Consider the following 16,116-nt stretch of genomic DNA (forward strand, 5'->3'; position numbering starts at 1 on the left):
AAAGTTACAATGTCAAATATCATACCCCAAGACATGCGAACCTCTCACCATTACCATTAACAGAGGAGGTTAGCATTTTTTGGGGAGGATGATATTTATGCCTCTGTAACAAAGCTGGAGTCTTTGACAATTGGTTGGGCCTTCCTCTAACACTACCTGGTATAGTGGTCCTGGATGGCAGGGAGCTCAGCCCCAGTGATGTACTGGGCCGTACAGACCACCCTCTGTAGCGCCTTGCGGTCGGGTGCCTTGCAGTTGCCATACCAAGCGGTGATGCAGCCAGTCAAGATGCTCTCAATGTTGCAGCTGTAGAACTTTTGGAGGATCTGAGGGTCCAGGCCAAATCTTTTCAGGCTCCTGAGGGGGAAGGGAAGTTGTAGTGCCCTCTTCAAAACTGTGTTGGTGTGTGTGACCCATGTTAATTACTTAGTGATGTGGAGGAACTTGAAACTCTCGACCCGCTCCACTACAGCCCCATCGATGTGGATGGGGGCGGGCTGCCCCTCCGTTTCCTGTAGTCCACGATCAGCTCCTTTGTCTTGCTGACGTTGAGGGAGAGGTTGTTTTCCTGGCACCACACTGCCAGGTCTTTGACCTCCTCCCTACAGGCTGCTTCACTGTCCAAATAAATACGTTAGGAGGTGTACACATGTGCACTTGCTGCTTGCTTACGTGCATCTGTTTAATATCCATGAGCTTACCAGTGCAGAATGTACTATCTGTGTTATGTCTCGCCTTCAGAGGAGGGCAGATACAAATACTGTAGGTAAACAAACATAATGATGATAAATCAGGAATCCTGATGCATCTTTATCTTATCTTCTCTGCCATTTAGGAGCACTGTCTGTCTGCAGCCGACTTTCTGTCTGCAGCCACTCAGTACTGCAGTGGGGCAACCTGCAATTACAGCCCCACGCAGAGGATGGGGAGCCAGGAGAAAGACAATCATTGGCCCCCTAATTTGGAGACATTTTGTACTTAAAAGATCTCATTATAGTCAATTACAACCACACACCAAAAGCCTTAGTCACCGCTATTGTCCACAAGCCATTAAAAAAAGAGTATTGACGATTCCCTGCTTCCATTCTCTCCCTCATTCTATCTTTCTATCTATTACTGTCCTTCCTGTCCTCTCTGCTCTTTTTAAGGGAATAATTCAGTTTATTCACTCCTCTTGTTCCATTCAATGCCGTCTTGCTTGGTGAGTGAATTCACATGCCGACTGACGTGTTAACTACCCAGGTCTGAGTCCCTGAAGATAAATGGTAAATTACTGGATGACGACAGCAATAGCAATGACAGTGACTATGATGAAATCCCCACATGTATTTCTATCTCCTGGGCCAGCAGCATTCCATCCTGCATTCCACTGCTGGCTTGCCTCTGAAGCTAAGCAGGGTTGGTCCTGGTCGGTCCCTGGATGAGAGACCAGATGCTGCTGGAAGTGGTGTTATAGAACATCTCATTGCCTTGTGTAGGGTGCTGTCTTTCATATGGGATTTTAAAATGGGTGTCCTGACTCTCTGTGGTCACTAAAGCTCCCATGGAACTTATTGTGAGAGTAGGGGTGTTAACCCTGGTGTCCTGGCTAAATTCCCATCTGGCCTTCATACCATCATGTCTACCTAATCATCCCCAGCTTCCAATTGGCTCATTCATCCCCCTTTCTCTCCCCTGTAACTATTCCCCAGGTCATTGCTGTAAATGAGAATGTGTTCTCAGTCAATTTACCTGGTAAAAAAAATGTAATAGAAAGACTGATCAGAGACCAGTTTGGGATGGGAGTGAGGGTGGGCAGTGTTATGCCGATGTTTGTCTGGGTTTGGTGAAGCTCCTGACCCGTGGCATAGCATAGACTGGTCCAAGATCTGTTTGTGCTGACCTTAGGAGACAGCACTTTACCAGGCTATGTCACTGGTAAAGTGAATACTACAAAGCCTTACCTGCCCGCTGTGCTTGTGTAAGCTTGGAGTAGACCACATCAGCTGACTCAATCAGCGTCCGGCTCGTCTGAATCATCTATAGAGAAATAAACAGGGGACAAGATTACGCAAGAGGAAGTGAGGTCGTACAGTATCAAGCAATTCCTGTGTCGGAGAGGGACTTCTTATGTCATGAGTCCTACTGTAGACAAGGCTAAACAGGACAATGGAAACACTACCTCTTAGTAAAGAATAACACAGAATTATCATTGAATGTACGCGTAGCCAAACATGGGGGAATACCATAGGAATAATGAATAACAAAGTCTAAAGGGAAATTCTTCTGAGACATTCGATGGAAGAGAAAGAGGGTATGTCAACATTTCTCAAAGTCCTTTGATCATTGGCTCTTTATAAACTTGTTTCTCCCTCTGCTATGGCCAGACCCTGGGAATCACACCCACACACACAGAGATAGAGACAGACAAAATACATACACCCACACAGTCAGACAAAACACATGCCGCCCCCCCCCCCCCCCACACACACACACACAGAGTCAGACAAAAGGTGAGAACAGGAGGTGAGAACAGTCTGGTTGCATTCAAAATGACACCCTGTTCCATATTTAGTGCACTACTTTTGACCAGGGCCCATTGGGCTCTGGCCAAAAGTAGTGCACTACATAGGGAATAGGGTGCCATGTTGTGATGCAGCCCCCGTCTGGTCCTCTACCTGTGTTCCTGGAAGCATTGAGCCAGCCTTACAGCTTTAGCCCAGTTCCAAACCCAAACCCTGTGACCTGGACTGAAAACCTTCTGCTTTTACAGCCTCTCCCTCCCACGGACAGTGAGAAGCAGCTGGCCTGACCCAGCAGTCAGGAGAACGCTAATGAAGTTTCACACTTTAGTTAAGAGCACAGAGACAAGAAGCAGGCCACTGTGTGTGGGCTTGTACAGGGCCACTGGCTCTGGGATCATATTGGTCAGCAGACAGGACAGGAGGCTGGCTCCCATTGGCTCAGGCTAAGCTGGGTCTCTCTGGCCTGGCCTCAGGGGCGTTGACCACAGAGTTCCAATCTGCTGATGCTCAGTTCACTCCCAGGTTACGGCGCCTGCGTCCAACCAGCCCACGTGAGGACAACCATTAAGGTCTTAATGGCTAGGGCTGGTACACACACACACACGCACACACACACACACACACTGGAGCCTCTGTTCTTGAGAGTGGGGCGTGTGCCAATGGACTAATCTTTGGAAGCACACAGTAACACTCAGCTGACTGACCCTGTGCTCAGGACAGGCATCCTCTGTCTCAGACACACTCAGCCTCACTGTAGATTCATCTCCTCAGCTGTCGGGACTCTGCTAGCTAACGCTGGGAGGCAGGGTGCACAGGAATGTTGCAATGGAACAGCAGTGGAATTATTTTTAGGCCCTTCATTTAGGCTCTTCATTAAGCCCTTCACATGTGAATGTAATGTACGGGGGCCATAAGAGGTACTCAAAGACAAGCACGCTCTTAATCATATTTAGAGACTCAGCTATGGAACTTATATGAGGTTGTTGCACTCTAGGTGTCAGCAATAGGAGTGACTGGGATATGAACAGTAATGTTATGTAGCTACAACACCACAAGAGTACCTCTCTGATGACCCAGTTCAATAGGTCAAAGCAATCTCCATCAGGGGGGGGTGGAATAGTGGGGTGTTGACTTTCTCTAAGCGCTGGGGGGGACTTGAACCACCCCTGTGTTGGCCTGTACCAGTAGGTGCCTGGTGAATAATGGATAAGCTGGTTGTTATCACAGATCAGACAGCAGCCAGGATGGAGAGTGACGGCTTGGGGAGGCACAGGGCATGATGGGATTCAGTGCGGAAGCGCAGCAGGGTGAACTGCTCCGGGATGAATTAGTGCTTATCACAGCGCTGCAGTAGCTATAGTAAATGGTTTGTTCACTCCCTGTGGTGGAGGTCATCTACGGCATGCTGCCTTGCTGTGTCATAATGTGCTAACAATTTAGAACATTTTCCAACACTGATAATATTATTTCAAGGCATTAGTTTGCAACAGACTCTTAAGACTGTATAACGCACAAGGGTGTTGTAACATGTCACCTTACCAGCTTGTGATGGGTTTTCATTTCATAGCACCTTTTCCGTGAATAACGTTCACACGCCTATTAACCGTCAATGAACGTTGCGCTTGCGTTACTCGTTCGGCATTTACCCACAAAGTGTATCTCTCTGAACACAACAATAGACCTCAACAGAATGGTAGCTCTGTAGTGTATGTTATGCCTATGTGGTGCTGCTATAGAGTACCATGTTGTAGGCGTTGAGGACCTTGCGGAGCAGCTCGGGGACGGGCCCTTGGGCCTCCATGGTGGGGTAGGCTTGACTCAGGTCCACGGTGACCCTGAGCGCTCGCTCGCTGTTCATCAGCCACGTGGACACGGTCAGGATACACTGCTTCATGTTGGCCGCCGGCGTCAGACCACACAGCTCCTTGAACGACACCATGGCATTCTGGTAAATAAACAGAGAGGATCATGGATGAGGGTTAGCATCACAGAATCTGTAAATATTGAAAGGGATTGTAAGGTAGCGGACCCAAGGTCCAATTCAAACACAGAGAGGATGTCTCATTGATTCTATGATGATCATGGGACAAGTTTACCATTATTACTACATTGCCCACAGCAACTTAAAAACCAATAATCATTGTGACCAAAATGTCCCACAAGACCGTACTCTACACATGAGATAAATGTGGTCAACCGTATCCTGATACTCTCCTTAGGTCAGAGAAAACCTCAGGAGAGAAAGAACAGTCCTGATTGCGTTTGTGTTCATTAGTGAACCCAGCGGTTCCCATGACATCACAACCTTCTTGTTCAGTGGTGCAACGCGGCCCTGGAGCCTCCACCGCAGGCTGCCTGGCCCTGGTTCTGGCCCTGCCACAACGCCTGCCTCTCTTCCTGCACCTCCAGCCCTGCGTTACTGTTCACATCACAGCCCAGCATTGTTCTCTCCAGCATGGGAATCTGAGCCCTGATTCAGGCCCACCAGGCTATTCACACAGTATATCACCATTCACTGGCCCACCCAAATAAACAGGGAAAGAAAAAAAGCAATGAGGGATGAAAGACAGAGACCAAAATTGGAAAGATAGAGTGAGAGGGAAGAGAGGGATAGAGAAGGGAGAAGGGAGGGAGGGGAGGAAGAGAGACAAGTGGGGAAAATCAGTGGTAAGAGAAAGAGGAAAAGAGGGAGAAAAAAGAGAAAGATAATAAAAGGAGGAGGGTGAGAAACATCAGACTGAGGGAGGAAGAGTGTGTGGTGATGGTATTTGGGAAACGGTCAACAAACCAGGCAGTGTAGGCCAGGCAGTGTGGGAACGGAGCTGTGTCCCCTGCAGGACCTCCGGCCCAGGAGAAAGGCTCTTTTCTCCCCCTGGAGGATGGCTGTCATTTTGTGGGCCGACCTTCCTGGACATAGGCATCTGTCTGCACACACAGCCTCAACTAAAGCTATTACCACCCTCCGGCTGAGGAAGCACAGCCAAGGAGAGCGGCTTTTACTGTTGAATGGGAAATGGAGGTGACATGTGTATGGGTTCACTCACTGTAGTGTTAGGTGTAGATGTGCGTGTGTAAACGTGCCTGTGTGCGTGTTTGCGGAAGAGTGTGTGTGTGTGTGCGTGTGTTTCTGTTTGCCTGTGTGTGCGCATAGTACATTTCTGTGTATGTATGTTTGTGTGAGTACACGCCACTGTGTGTGTGGTTGTTGCTCTATAAACTCCATATTGTATCCAGACTGCAGGCAGGGCCACAGAACCGAACAGAACAGCTAGCCACTGTCTTTAATTATCCTCATCCTTTCCTCCCCTCCCCCTCCAACATTACATTCCCCAAATGAGAACTGCGTGTCTGGTTTCACTGCTGTTTTTGTTCCTCTCTCTCTATATATCTCTATATATCTCTATATATATATATATATATATCTCTCTCTCTCTCTCTCTCTCTCTCTCTCTCAATTCAATGGGCTTTATTGGCCTGGGAAACATATGTTAACATTGCTAAAGCAAGTGAAGTAGATAATAAACAAAAGTGAAATAAACAAAAACAGTAAACATTACACTCACAGAAGTTCCAAAAGAATAAAGACATTTCAAATGTCATATCATGTCTATATACAGTGTTGTAACGATGTGCAAATAGTTAAGTTAAGGTACGAAAGGGAAAATGAATAAACATAAATATGGGTTGTATTTACAATGGTGTTTGTTCTTCACTGGTTGCCCTATTCTTGTGGCAACAGGTCACAAATCTTGCTGCTGTGATGACACACTGTGGTATTTCACCCAGTAGATATGGGAGTTTATCAAAATCTGGTTTGTCTTCAAATTATTTGTGGATCTGTGTAATCTGAGGTAAATATGTATCTCTAATATGGTCATCCATTTGGCAGGAGGTTAGGAAGTGCAGCTCAGTTTCCCCTCATTTTGTGGGCAGTGTGCATATAGCCTGTTTTCTCTTTCTCAATAGCAAGGCTTTTTTGTTAATTCTTTCCAATGTGTCAAGTAATTATCTTTTTGTTTTTTCATGATTTGGTTGGGTCTATTTGTGTTGCTGTCCTGGGGCTCTGTGGGGTCTGTTTGTGTTTGTGAACAGAGCCCCAGGCTCATCTCTTCTCCAGGTTCATCTCTCTGCAGGTGATGGCTTTGTTATGGAAGGTTTGGGAATCGCTTCCTTTTAGGTGGTTGTAGAATTTAACGGCTCTATTCCGGATTTTGATAATTAGCGGATATCGGCCTAATTCTGCTCTGCATGCATTATTTGGTGTTTTACATTGCACATGGAGGATATTTTTTCAGAATTCTGCATGCAGTCTCAATTTGGTGTTTGTCCCATTTCTCTCTCTATGTCTCAAACACACACATACAGTGTATGCGCATACACACACAAACATGTCCACGTAAAGGCATACACACACAAAGGAAAGGTAGAGTTAAATCCTAAAGAACCTGAATGGATTTCCTGCCACTCCTACAGAGCCTCTCTGTAACTGCCAGTCTCCTCTCCCACTTTCCTCCTCTCCAATCCCCTGTGAGAGGTACACACTTCACTCTGCTATTGTTTAGAGTAGATCACCTTGGAAAGTAGTTATTTGAGATGATCAATTACTCTCTGTCAGAGGTCACTGAAGTGTGATAATGCATTTCTTAATACAAATGAATAAAGGTGAAATAAATAAAAATACCATTCCATGCGTATTACGGGGTGTGACTGTAGGCCAAAAAATAACAAATAATGTCATTTAACAGATGTTCTTATCCAGAGTGACTTACAGCTGGCTAGAGTGACTTGTGTGTGTTTACGTGTATAGTAAAAGACTGCACTATACTCCCGAGTGGCGCAGCAGTCCCAGGCTGTGTCACAACCGGCTGTGATCGGGAGTCCCATAGTGCGGCGCACATTTGGCTCAGCGTCGTCTGGGTTAGGGGAGGGTTTGGCCGGGGGGGCTTTACTTGGCTCATCACGCTCTAGCGACTCCTTGTGGCGGGCCGGGGCGCCTGCAGGCTGACTTGGGTCGTCAGTTGAACGGTGTTTCCTCCGACACATTGGTGCAGCTGGCTTACGGGTTACGTGGGAGGGTGTTAAGGAGCGCGGTTTCGCGGGTCATGTTTCGGAGGACGCATGACTCGACCTTCGCCTCCCAAACCCGTTGGGGAGTTGCAGCGATGAGACAAGATCGCAATTGGATATCACGAAATTGGGGAGAAAAGGGGATAAAATAAAAATAAAATAAAAACATTGCACTATACAGTATCAATCTGCATATATGCATTTATGCATGAATGGGTCTGCTATTGTGGTGCTATTTTGGTGCTATTGTGGTGCTATTTTGGTGCTGTGACAGTGTGTGCTGAGGTTTCTCTCATTACCATGCACCCTCAACACAGGCCTTTGTGAGGAAGACTTGAAGTCTACTTTAAGTCTCCCTTCTTTACTCTGTCCTGTGTGAGTCAGAGGCTGTGTGTCTCAGGGGAGAGGAGGCTCTTTATTGGAGCCCAGACTACACTGTGTGACGCTTCCAGCTGCCAGCTCTGGTCTCCTCTACAGGTGGTAATATCATCCAATGGGATGGGGCTCCCCTCGTCTCTTTGTCATCCTGCCCCTAGCACCACAACCTATACCTTCACTTACAGTTGAAGTCGGAAGTTTACATACACTTAGGTTGGAGTCATTAAAAGTCACTTTTCAACCACTCCACAAATTTCTTGTTAACAAACTATAGTTTTGGCAAGTCGGTTAGGACATCTACTTTGTGCATGACACAAGTAATTGTTCCAACAATTGTTTACAGACAGATTATTTCACTTATAATTCACTGTATCACAATTTCAGTGGGTCAGAAGTTTACATACACTAAGTTGACTGTGCCTTTAAACAGCTTGGAAAATTCCAGAAAATGATGTCATGGCTTTAGAAGCTTCTGATAGGCTAATTGACATCATTTGAGTCAATTGGAGGTGTACCTGTGGATGTATTTCAAGGCCTACCTTCAAACTCAGTGCCTCTTTGCTTGACATCATGGGAAAAAGAAAAGAAATCTCCACAAGTCTGGTTCATCCTTGGGAGCAATTTCCAATCGCCTGAAGGTACCACGGTCATCTGTACAAACAGTAGTGCACAAGTATAAACACCATGGGACCACGCAGCCGTCATACTGCTCAGGAAGGAGACGCGTTCTGTCTCCTAGAGATGAATGTACTTTGGTGCAAAAAAGTGCAAATCAATCCCAGAACAACAGCAAAGGACCTTGTGAAGATGCTGGAGGAAGCAGGTACAAAAGTATTTATATCCACAGTAAAACGAGTCCTATATCGACATAACCTGAAAGGCCGCTATGCAAGGAAGAAGGCACTGCTCCAAAACCGCCATAAAAAAGCCAAACTACGGTTTGCAACTGCACATGGGGACAAAGATCGTACTTTTTGGAGAAATGTTCTCTGGTCTGATGAAACAAAAATAGAACTGTTGGCCATAATAACCATCGTTATGTTTGGAGGAAAAAGGGGGAGGCTTGCAAGTCGAAGAACACCATCCCAACCATGAAGCACGGGGCTGGCAGCATCATGTTGTGGGGGTGCTTTGCTGCAGGAGGAACTGGTACACTTCACAAAATAGATGGCATCCCGAGGAAGGAAAAGTATGTGGATATATTGAAGCAACATCTCACGACATCATTCAGGAAGTTAAAGCTTGGTCGCAAATGGGTTTTCCAAATGGACAATGACCCCAAGCATACTTCCAAAGTTGTGGCAAAATGGCTTAAGGACAGCAAAGCCAAGTTATTGGAGTGGCCATCACAAAGCCCTGACTTCAATCCTATAGAACATTTGTGGGCAGAACTGAAAAAGTGTATGCGAGCAAGGAGGCCTACAAACCTGACATGGCTACACCAGCTCTGTCAGGAGGAATGGGCCAAAATTCACAACTTATTGTGGGAAGCTTGCGGAACGCTACCCGAAACATTTGACCCAAGTTAAACAATTTAAAGGCAATGCTACCAAATACTAATTGAGTGTATGTAAACTTCTGACCCACTGGGAATGTGATGAAAGAAATAAAAGCTGAAATAAATCAGTCTCTCTACTATTATTTTGAAATTTCACATTCTTAAAATGAAGTGGTGATCCTAACTGACCTAAGACAGGGAATTGTTACTAGGATTAAATGTCAGGAATTGTGAAAAACTGAGTTTAAATGTATTTGGCTAAGGTGTATGTAAACTTCAGACTTCAACTGTATACTACAGGTACAGGCAGGGTCCATCTGGGGAGACCATCTACAAGAAAGCATTGATCCCAACCACAGTGCGTTATGACGCCATCCATCTCAACATCAAGCCCGAGGCCTCTCTTTTCAGTCTATTGAAAAGGCTGTTTGCCCGTTTCTTTCGCTGTTCCTCTGAGGGAGATGGACATTTTACATTTATTTCCCTTTCAGGAAGAAGGGCAGCTGCTGTGCATGCTGGCAAAAACACCATCACACGCACACAGATCTGGTCACCTGCTGTACCAGTTGCCTAATCGTAATTGTCTTCTAAAATCTTGTATTATGATAGAAAAATGAATAGCTCCTGCATTCACATAAAAACGTCACAACTAACATGTCTCGCTTGTGTATAATTTCCATGCTTAGTATAGACCCCCCTGATTTAATGTGGGGGTGCTAGCTTAGACTGACTCATTGTCACTGGCCTATTTTGAACATTGTGTAATCACATCTTCTGACTCACACACAAGCACAGATTTGAAATAAAATGACTTGGTGACACTTTATTTGGATAGTCTGTAGAGCATCTAGAGATGAACTATCTACAGACTATCTACTAACCTGGCTCTAACCCTAACCTTAACCCTTCTCCTAACCCTAAATGCAGTCCTTACCCTAACCCTAGTCCTAACCCTTACCTTAACCCTTACCCTAATCCTTTTTCTAAACCTCAACCTAACCGCAACCTCAGCAAGCAGTTAGTATGCCCATCTGTAGAGCATCTAGAGATGGAAAATCTCTATCCAAATAAAGTCTGACAAAATGATTAGCTGACAGTATCTGTGTCAGGAATCTTGCTTCCATCTACATTTAACAACTGCATGAGGCTTGTATCGAGTCCCCAAATATGTCCAGCTGCTTTTCACAAGAAAACATTTCTCTAAACATAGTATTTACTGGTATAGATTGTATCCGGTCATTTGCCTGCAAATGACCCTCCACTTATCACATCCGTACCAACACTATAAGGAAAACTATTCCCCAAAATTACAGTATTAATTTTCAGTCTGTAACAGTGCCTGGGTAAATGAGATACCCTTTTTGGAAAATAGAGAGTCAAGATCATCTGCATCAATTTCCACAAATGAAAAATGTATGACAGCATGCCACAGGATCTCTAATCACATCCCCTGCTTAGTTATTGTGGTCTTGGCTCTTAGGCCTAGATTGAGGTTGGCTGGTGGGAGAACAGACCTACCTACCACAGCTCTCCAGCGATGCTGGGGTTTAGGCTGAGACAGAACAACAGGTCTGGAGACAGTCCTAAAAGCTCTGAGAGGATTACCAAGTATAGTACCTGAGATCAGGAGTCAATCGTGCTGATATCTGGGATAGTGATTTGAAAACAGAGCATCTGGGAGCTGAGAAAGTAGGTAGCTCTATGTACCTGGGTTCATACCGATCACAGACTGAGGATACATAGCGACCTAGTTTCCTTCTTTCGCTAACAAACACAACATCTAATAATCATACATTTGTTACATTTGTTATTTACTGGTACTACAATAGCTTTTTCAGCTCTTGGAGAGACCGTGTAAAAATTGCTGCCAATCTTCATAATAAGTACTGTTCTGAATTCCCCTGAGACCTAGCTCTGGGTGTGCACTGCAGTTCTCCTTTATGTAAACTATCGTCTCAACCCTTGAGGAACATATTTGCATGAACGCCATTCATAACAAACTATCATTGCAGAAATATTAATTAAGAAAACATCCTTCTTCAGAAAAAAGAGAGCTATTGTCCAGTTGATGCAACTACAGTGCTAAGCGATAGACGGAAACAGAGGATTCAAATCCTATGACTATGCAGCCTAAACTACTATCCGTTTGAAATTATTTGAAATAGGCCTAAATCCCTCACATGAAACAATAAGTGCTCATGAACTACCGTAGTAAAGAAGGAAATCCAATTAAGAAAGATAGTAGAAATGGAGCTAAGAAAGAATAGAGGACAGACACAAATGGAGAAATGTATAATGAGTTTTATGATGCTCCGTGTTTTCACATTTTTATAATCAGCTTTTATTTTCCAAGAGCTGTGGCAGTTGGTTTATTAAGGAACCAGGTCCATTCCATTCCTCGGGCAAATCAAGTGTTGTTGATGGAGTTAAAAAGCCCATAACCTACCTGGGATATAAAGTAATGTCAACAAACTATGAGTCGACGTCTGACCCTGATGAAGTTCAAAGTATCCAGAGAAATAGTCTATTCTCAAATCTGTCAGACAGGACAAGAGGCCTGCCAGTCTAAACCAGACAGCTGATGTACAAAGTATACAGGGCGTGTAAAGCCTCCTCACTTCCCATCTTTATCCTCACACAGACAGACAGTAGACCAGATAAGACAGAGAAAAGCTTCATTTTACGTCCTTCAATCATGACAACAACAATTACAAGCTGTACTCGAACTGCCATCCTCTCCTGACAAACATCTAAATATAAACTATTGCAAAACATAAATTGATGGCTACTTATAATCTCAGCGGTGATGTTAGAGGGAGAAGGGGGGGGGTTCATAAACTATTATGAAACATGACTGGTTTGTCATTTATCATTTCTGTGGGGGTTTCATAAGGGTGCTCACAGAGCCTAACACAGACCATCAGCCACTTAATGATGACCCTTTACACAAGCCTTTATATTGTCCAGCTTTACTGACATTCTCATTTATGGCTCCTGCCTTTTACACCATGTAAATACAACACAATTAGCAACGTTTCTCTATCCATCGGAGCGATAAACAGAGAACGAGCTGAGAGTCACCTCTACAACATTTTGTTCCTATTCAGTGAGGTGTTAAGGGGGCACCTGTCTAGCTACTAATTGTGCTATACTATTTCTTTCCAGGCTCCCTCACTCCTAATTGGTGTCTCCTTCTATCTCTCGTGGAATGATTGAACAGTTTTATCGTATTCCATTATGGAAATGCAGCCTGAGCGGCAATCAGGACTGCTTAATATCTCCACATCACCCAACTTGATGTCATTTCCAGATGTAATGTATGCAAGGGAAAGTGCCTGCCTTTAATGCTCCTTCAAAGAATTTATAAAAGTTTGTACATATAATGAATGTTAAGGACTTTACCTGGACGTTCTCACGGAGGTCTGTGGCTTCCCTCAGAGGCTGGGTGGATGCTCTGAAGAGCTCGTCTACCACCTTGATACCGGTGGTCTTGCTGGAGGTGTACTCACGAGCCTTCTTGCCCTTCCTCACCGACAGGCCTCTCTTGTGGGCCTTGCCCCCTCCCCTTCTGTTGGTGATGGCCACATGTACGAACAGGGTGCAATTGGGTAGGAACTCCCCTGTCAGCGACTGCAAGGGGACGTGCCTGTAGCCCGGCTGCAGACATTCAAAGGGGATTGTGTACTGGCCGATGAACTCGTCTCCGATGTAGTCGTCGTCCAGCACTACGAAGCGTAGTGCCGCCAGCTCCGGCAGGTTGATCTGGAACTCAAAGCTCTCGTCAAAGACGGGGTTGTCTCCGTTTTGAGAGACCGTCTTGGTCCTCTGCTCAGCACAGTCGGCCGGGATGCCGTGGATCTCTGCATAGATGTAGGGTTCCACCACGTCTCCCTTTGCAGCGGAGCCCCTGGGCTTGGGCAGATTCTGCCCGCTGATCACCTTGATGTGGAGAAGCTGGGCAGACACCCCTGGCAGGGATTCCCTGGCGTTGGCACTGAAGTATGACACCTCCTCCCTCATGATGGCCGGCCGCAACACGTAGCCACAGTTCCCATTCTGCCTGAACCATCCCAGGTTGAGGTCCATCATCAGGCCCGGGGTCTGGTAGTTCATGGCTACAATCTGGCAACCACACTTCCAGAAGTCCTGGGGGTTCATGTTACTGGCGTCGATCCGCATCGGAGTGGGGTACACCCTGGAGAGGAAGCGCTTGTTGTAGCACACAAAGTCCTCGGGGAACTCGTTGGCGAACCTGTTGGCGTCAACCTCATTGAAAGAGCACATCTCCCAGTATTTCTGATCCCTCTTGGAGATGTCAAAGTCCCTGAACTGCACTGACTTACAGAGGGAGACCAGGTCTGACAGTTCCTTACACAGCCTCAGCCGTTTGCAGCTAAGGCCATTGAGATGGTCCTTATCGTCTGCCCCCACCCTCCTGGACATCTCCAGACCCTCCTCCTCATCAGTCACCTCCCCCTCTGACTCGGGGTAGTTTGGGGGCAGCCGCTTGCCCTTCAGCAGGATCTTACCCTTGAGTTCCTCTGGGGAGGGTAGGTAGTGGTCCTCTGAGCTGGGGGCATCCAAGTACAGCTTGTCTCCAAGGATCTTCTTCATGTGCTGGGCCATGACCCTCTGCTGGGGGATGCAGCAGTGTGTCACCAGGCAGACGATGAGGGGGTACTCAGAGCTCTCAAATGCATACTGGTTTATAATATCCAAGACCTTGCAGAGGGCTAGCTGAGATGCCACCGAGTTCCCCACGTAGACCACAGGTTCGTTGTCCGGGCCGTCCCACACAATGACCTCCAGGCTGCGGCAGCCCATCTTCAGGGTCCGGATGTAGCTGCTGATGTCGGAGGAGCCCCAGAAGTGGTCCTCTAGGAGGGAGGCGTTGTGCGAAGAGTTGATGTAGTAGTGGGAGAGCGGCTGGCTCATGTCCTGGCACACCCGCTTGTGCTGGGGGTCAAAAATGTGACACTCTGAGGAGAGGAGGTAGTGCGTGAAGCCATCAATGGAGAGGCTGGCCTTCTGCCGGCCCTCGGCGGATGGCTCGTACTTCTGGACGATGTCCCGGCACATGTCCTCCGTCACGCCCTCCATGCCCTGCTCCACCTCCACAAACAGCAACAGGTCCTTGCTGTCCAGGTACTCCTTGTTGCTGGAGAACTGCACAAGCAGGAAGAAGATCTCTGGCCTCGTGCACAGCTCGCAGTAGGCCTCCACAAAGGTTTCCATGTCAATGTCCTCCCCATACTGGTCTTTGGCCTTCTGGAGCTCCTTGAACTTCAGCTCTATCCGGGACTCCTTCATGCCCGGGTTGAGCCCCTTGATGATCTGGGTGGCCCTGAACAGGTCGATGTGGCCATTCCTCTCCATGTCAGCCAGCTCAAACACTGATCCGATCCAGGAGGTCCTCAGGCTGGGCTGGCTAGGCTCAACCACATCTACCGTGTGCCTCCCGTAGGAGACCAAGTAGCGGAGGCCCATCACCCAGGTGCTGACCACATCAGCCGTGCTGGCCACCAGGTCCAGAGACTCATAGTTGTCCCCGTAGATGATGGAGAAGGCACACTCGTCTGGGAACTGGTCGGACAGGCCATTGCTGCGCAGCACAGGGGTCTTCTTCCCCAGACGGACCTCCTTGATGCTCTTGATCTCCAACTTGGCTTTCTCTGAGTCCTTCTTGGAGGGCTCCCAGCGGAGCCAGTGCATATCCGGGTCAAGGAGGAAGTAGCGGTTGTACATGCGCGAGTTGGAGCGCACCTTCTTCATCTCGCAGCCCTCCATCATGAAGGCCATGCAGGCGGCTGTGCTGTTGATCTTACGGTCGTTGGGCATGGAGCTAAAGGAGACAGTCTTCTTCTGCCTCACTTGCCTCTGCTTGGAGCCATCCTGGAGTGAACAAGAAAGAAAGAGAGACAGAGAGAGAGAGACAGAGAGACAGAGAGAGAGAGAGAGAGAGAGAGACAGAGAGACAGAGAGACAGAGAGAGAAAGAGAGAGAGAGAGAGAGAGAGAGTTAGCAACACATTGACTTTCTCTTTCCAAACACATCCACATAAAACAGATTGATGAGACTGATATATAACTTTGATTACATAAGCCAGGAGAGTCAAAAACTAGGAGACAGAGCAGAGCAGTCCTTTCATCGCAAGGAGAGTTTACACCTACGTGGATGGATGTGTACACTGTGGACACAAAATTTCAACACAGACTGTCCCTATGCTGCTGGCAGGTAAAGATGGATCTGATTTACCTCCCTCTGGGTTGTGCTAAACCACACTGGTCCTGACAGCAGGCATTAATAACCTGTCATCAGAAGACCAGTTATGGAGGACATGGTGGGCATTTTCACCAAGCCAAGCCCCCGGAGGCTTGGTCATTAGTACCAGCACAGTGCCATGGATGACCCATGCTTGCTCTGACGCCTGACCGCCAGAAGAAATAACAAAATCAATGCTATTTTTAACAGATTCATAACATTGTGCAACACTAAGACTTTGGCCTTTGGGATGATAATCAGATGCATGTTTAAAATGTATATTTCCTTGTCTGATTATTCAGCTCCCGGTTTACATTGTGTAACTGCGTGGTGAAGGCTCCCACGGTCTCTCCTCAAGACAAATGGTAATATAATGCAGGCCGTACGAGGACTGTTTCCGTTTAGAAG

General features: G+C 46.8%; 1 protein-coding gene across 1 annotated transcript in view; it reads right to left on the bottom strand.

Annotated features, from left to right (window-relative positions):
• LOC106601024 (inactive phospholipase C-like protein 2) overlaps nucleotides 1–16,116 on the bottom strand; it is an 83,259-nt gene that overhangs the window by 18,694 nt on the left and 48,449 nt on the right. Inside the window, exons 2-4 of the mRNA XM_014192875.3 lie at nucleotides 12,850–15,339; nucleotides 4,246–4,449; nucleotides 1,944–2,019 (exon numbers count right to left, since the gene is read on the bottom strand). Coding sequence (XP_014048350.1) covers nucleotides 1,944–2,019; nucleotides 4,246–4,449; nucleotides 12,850–15,339 — 2,770 coding nt within the window. The remainder of the gene's footprint in view (nucleotides 1–1,943; nucleotides 2,020–4,245; nucleotides 4,450–12,849; nucleotides 15,340–16,116) is intronic.

This window comes from Salmo salar, chromosome 03 (genome assembly GCF_965601325.2).
Source record: "Salmo salar chromosome 03, fSalSal1, whole genome shotgun sequence".
NCBI lineage: Eukaryota > Metazoa > Chordata > Actinopteri > Salmoniformes > Salmonidae > Salmo > Salmo salar.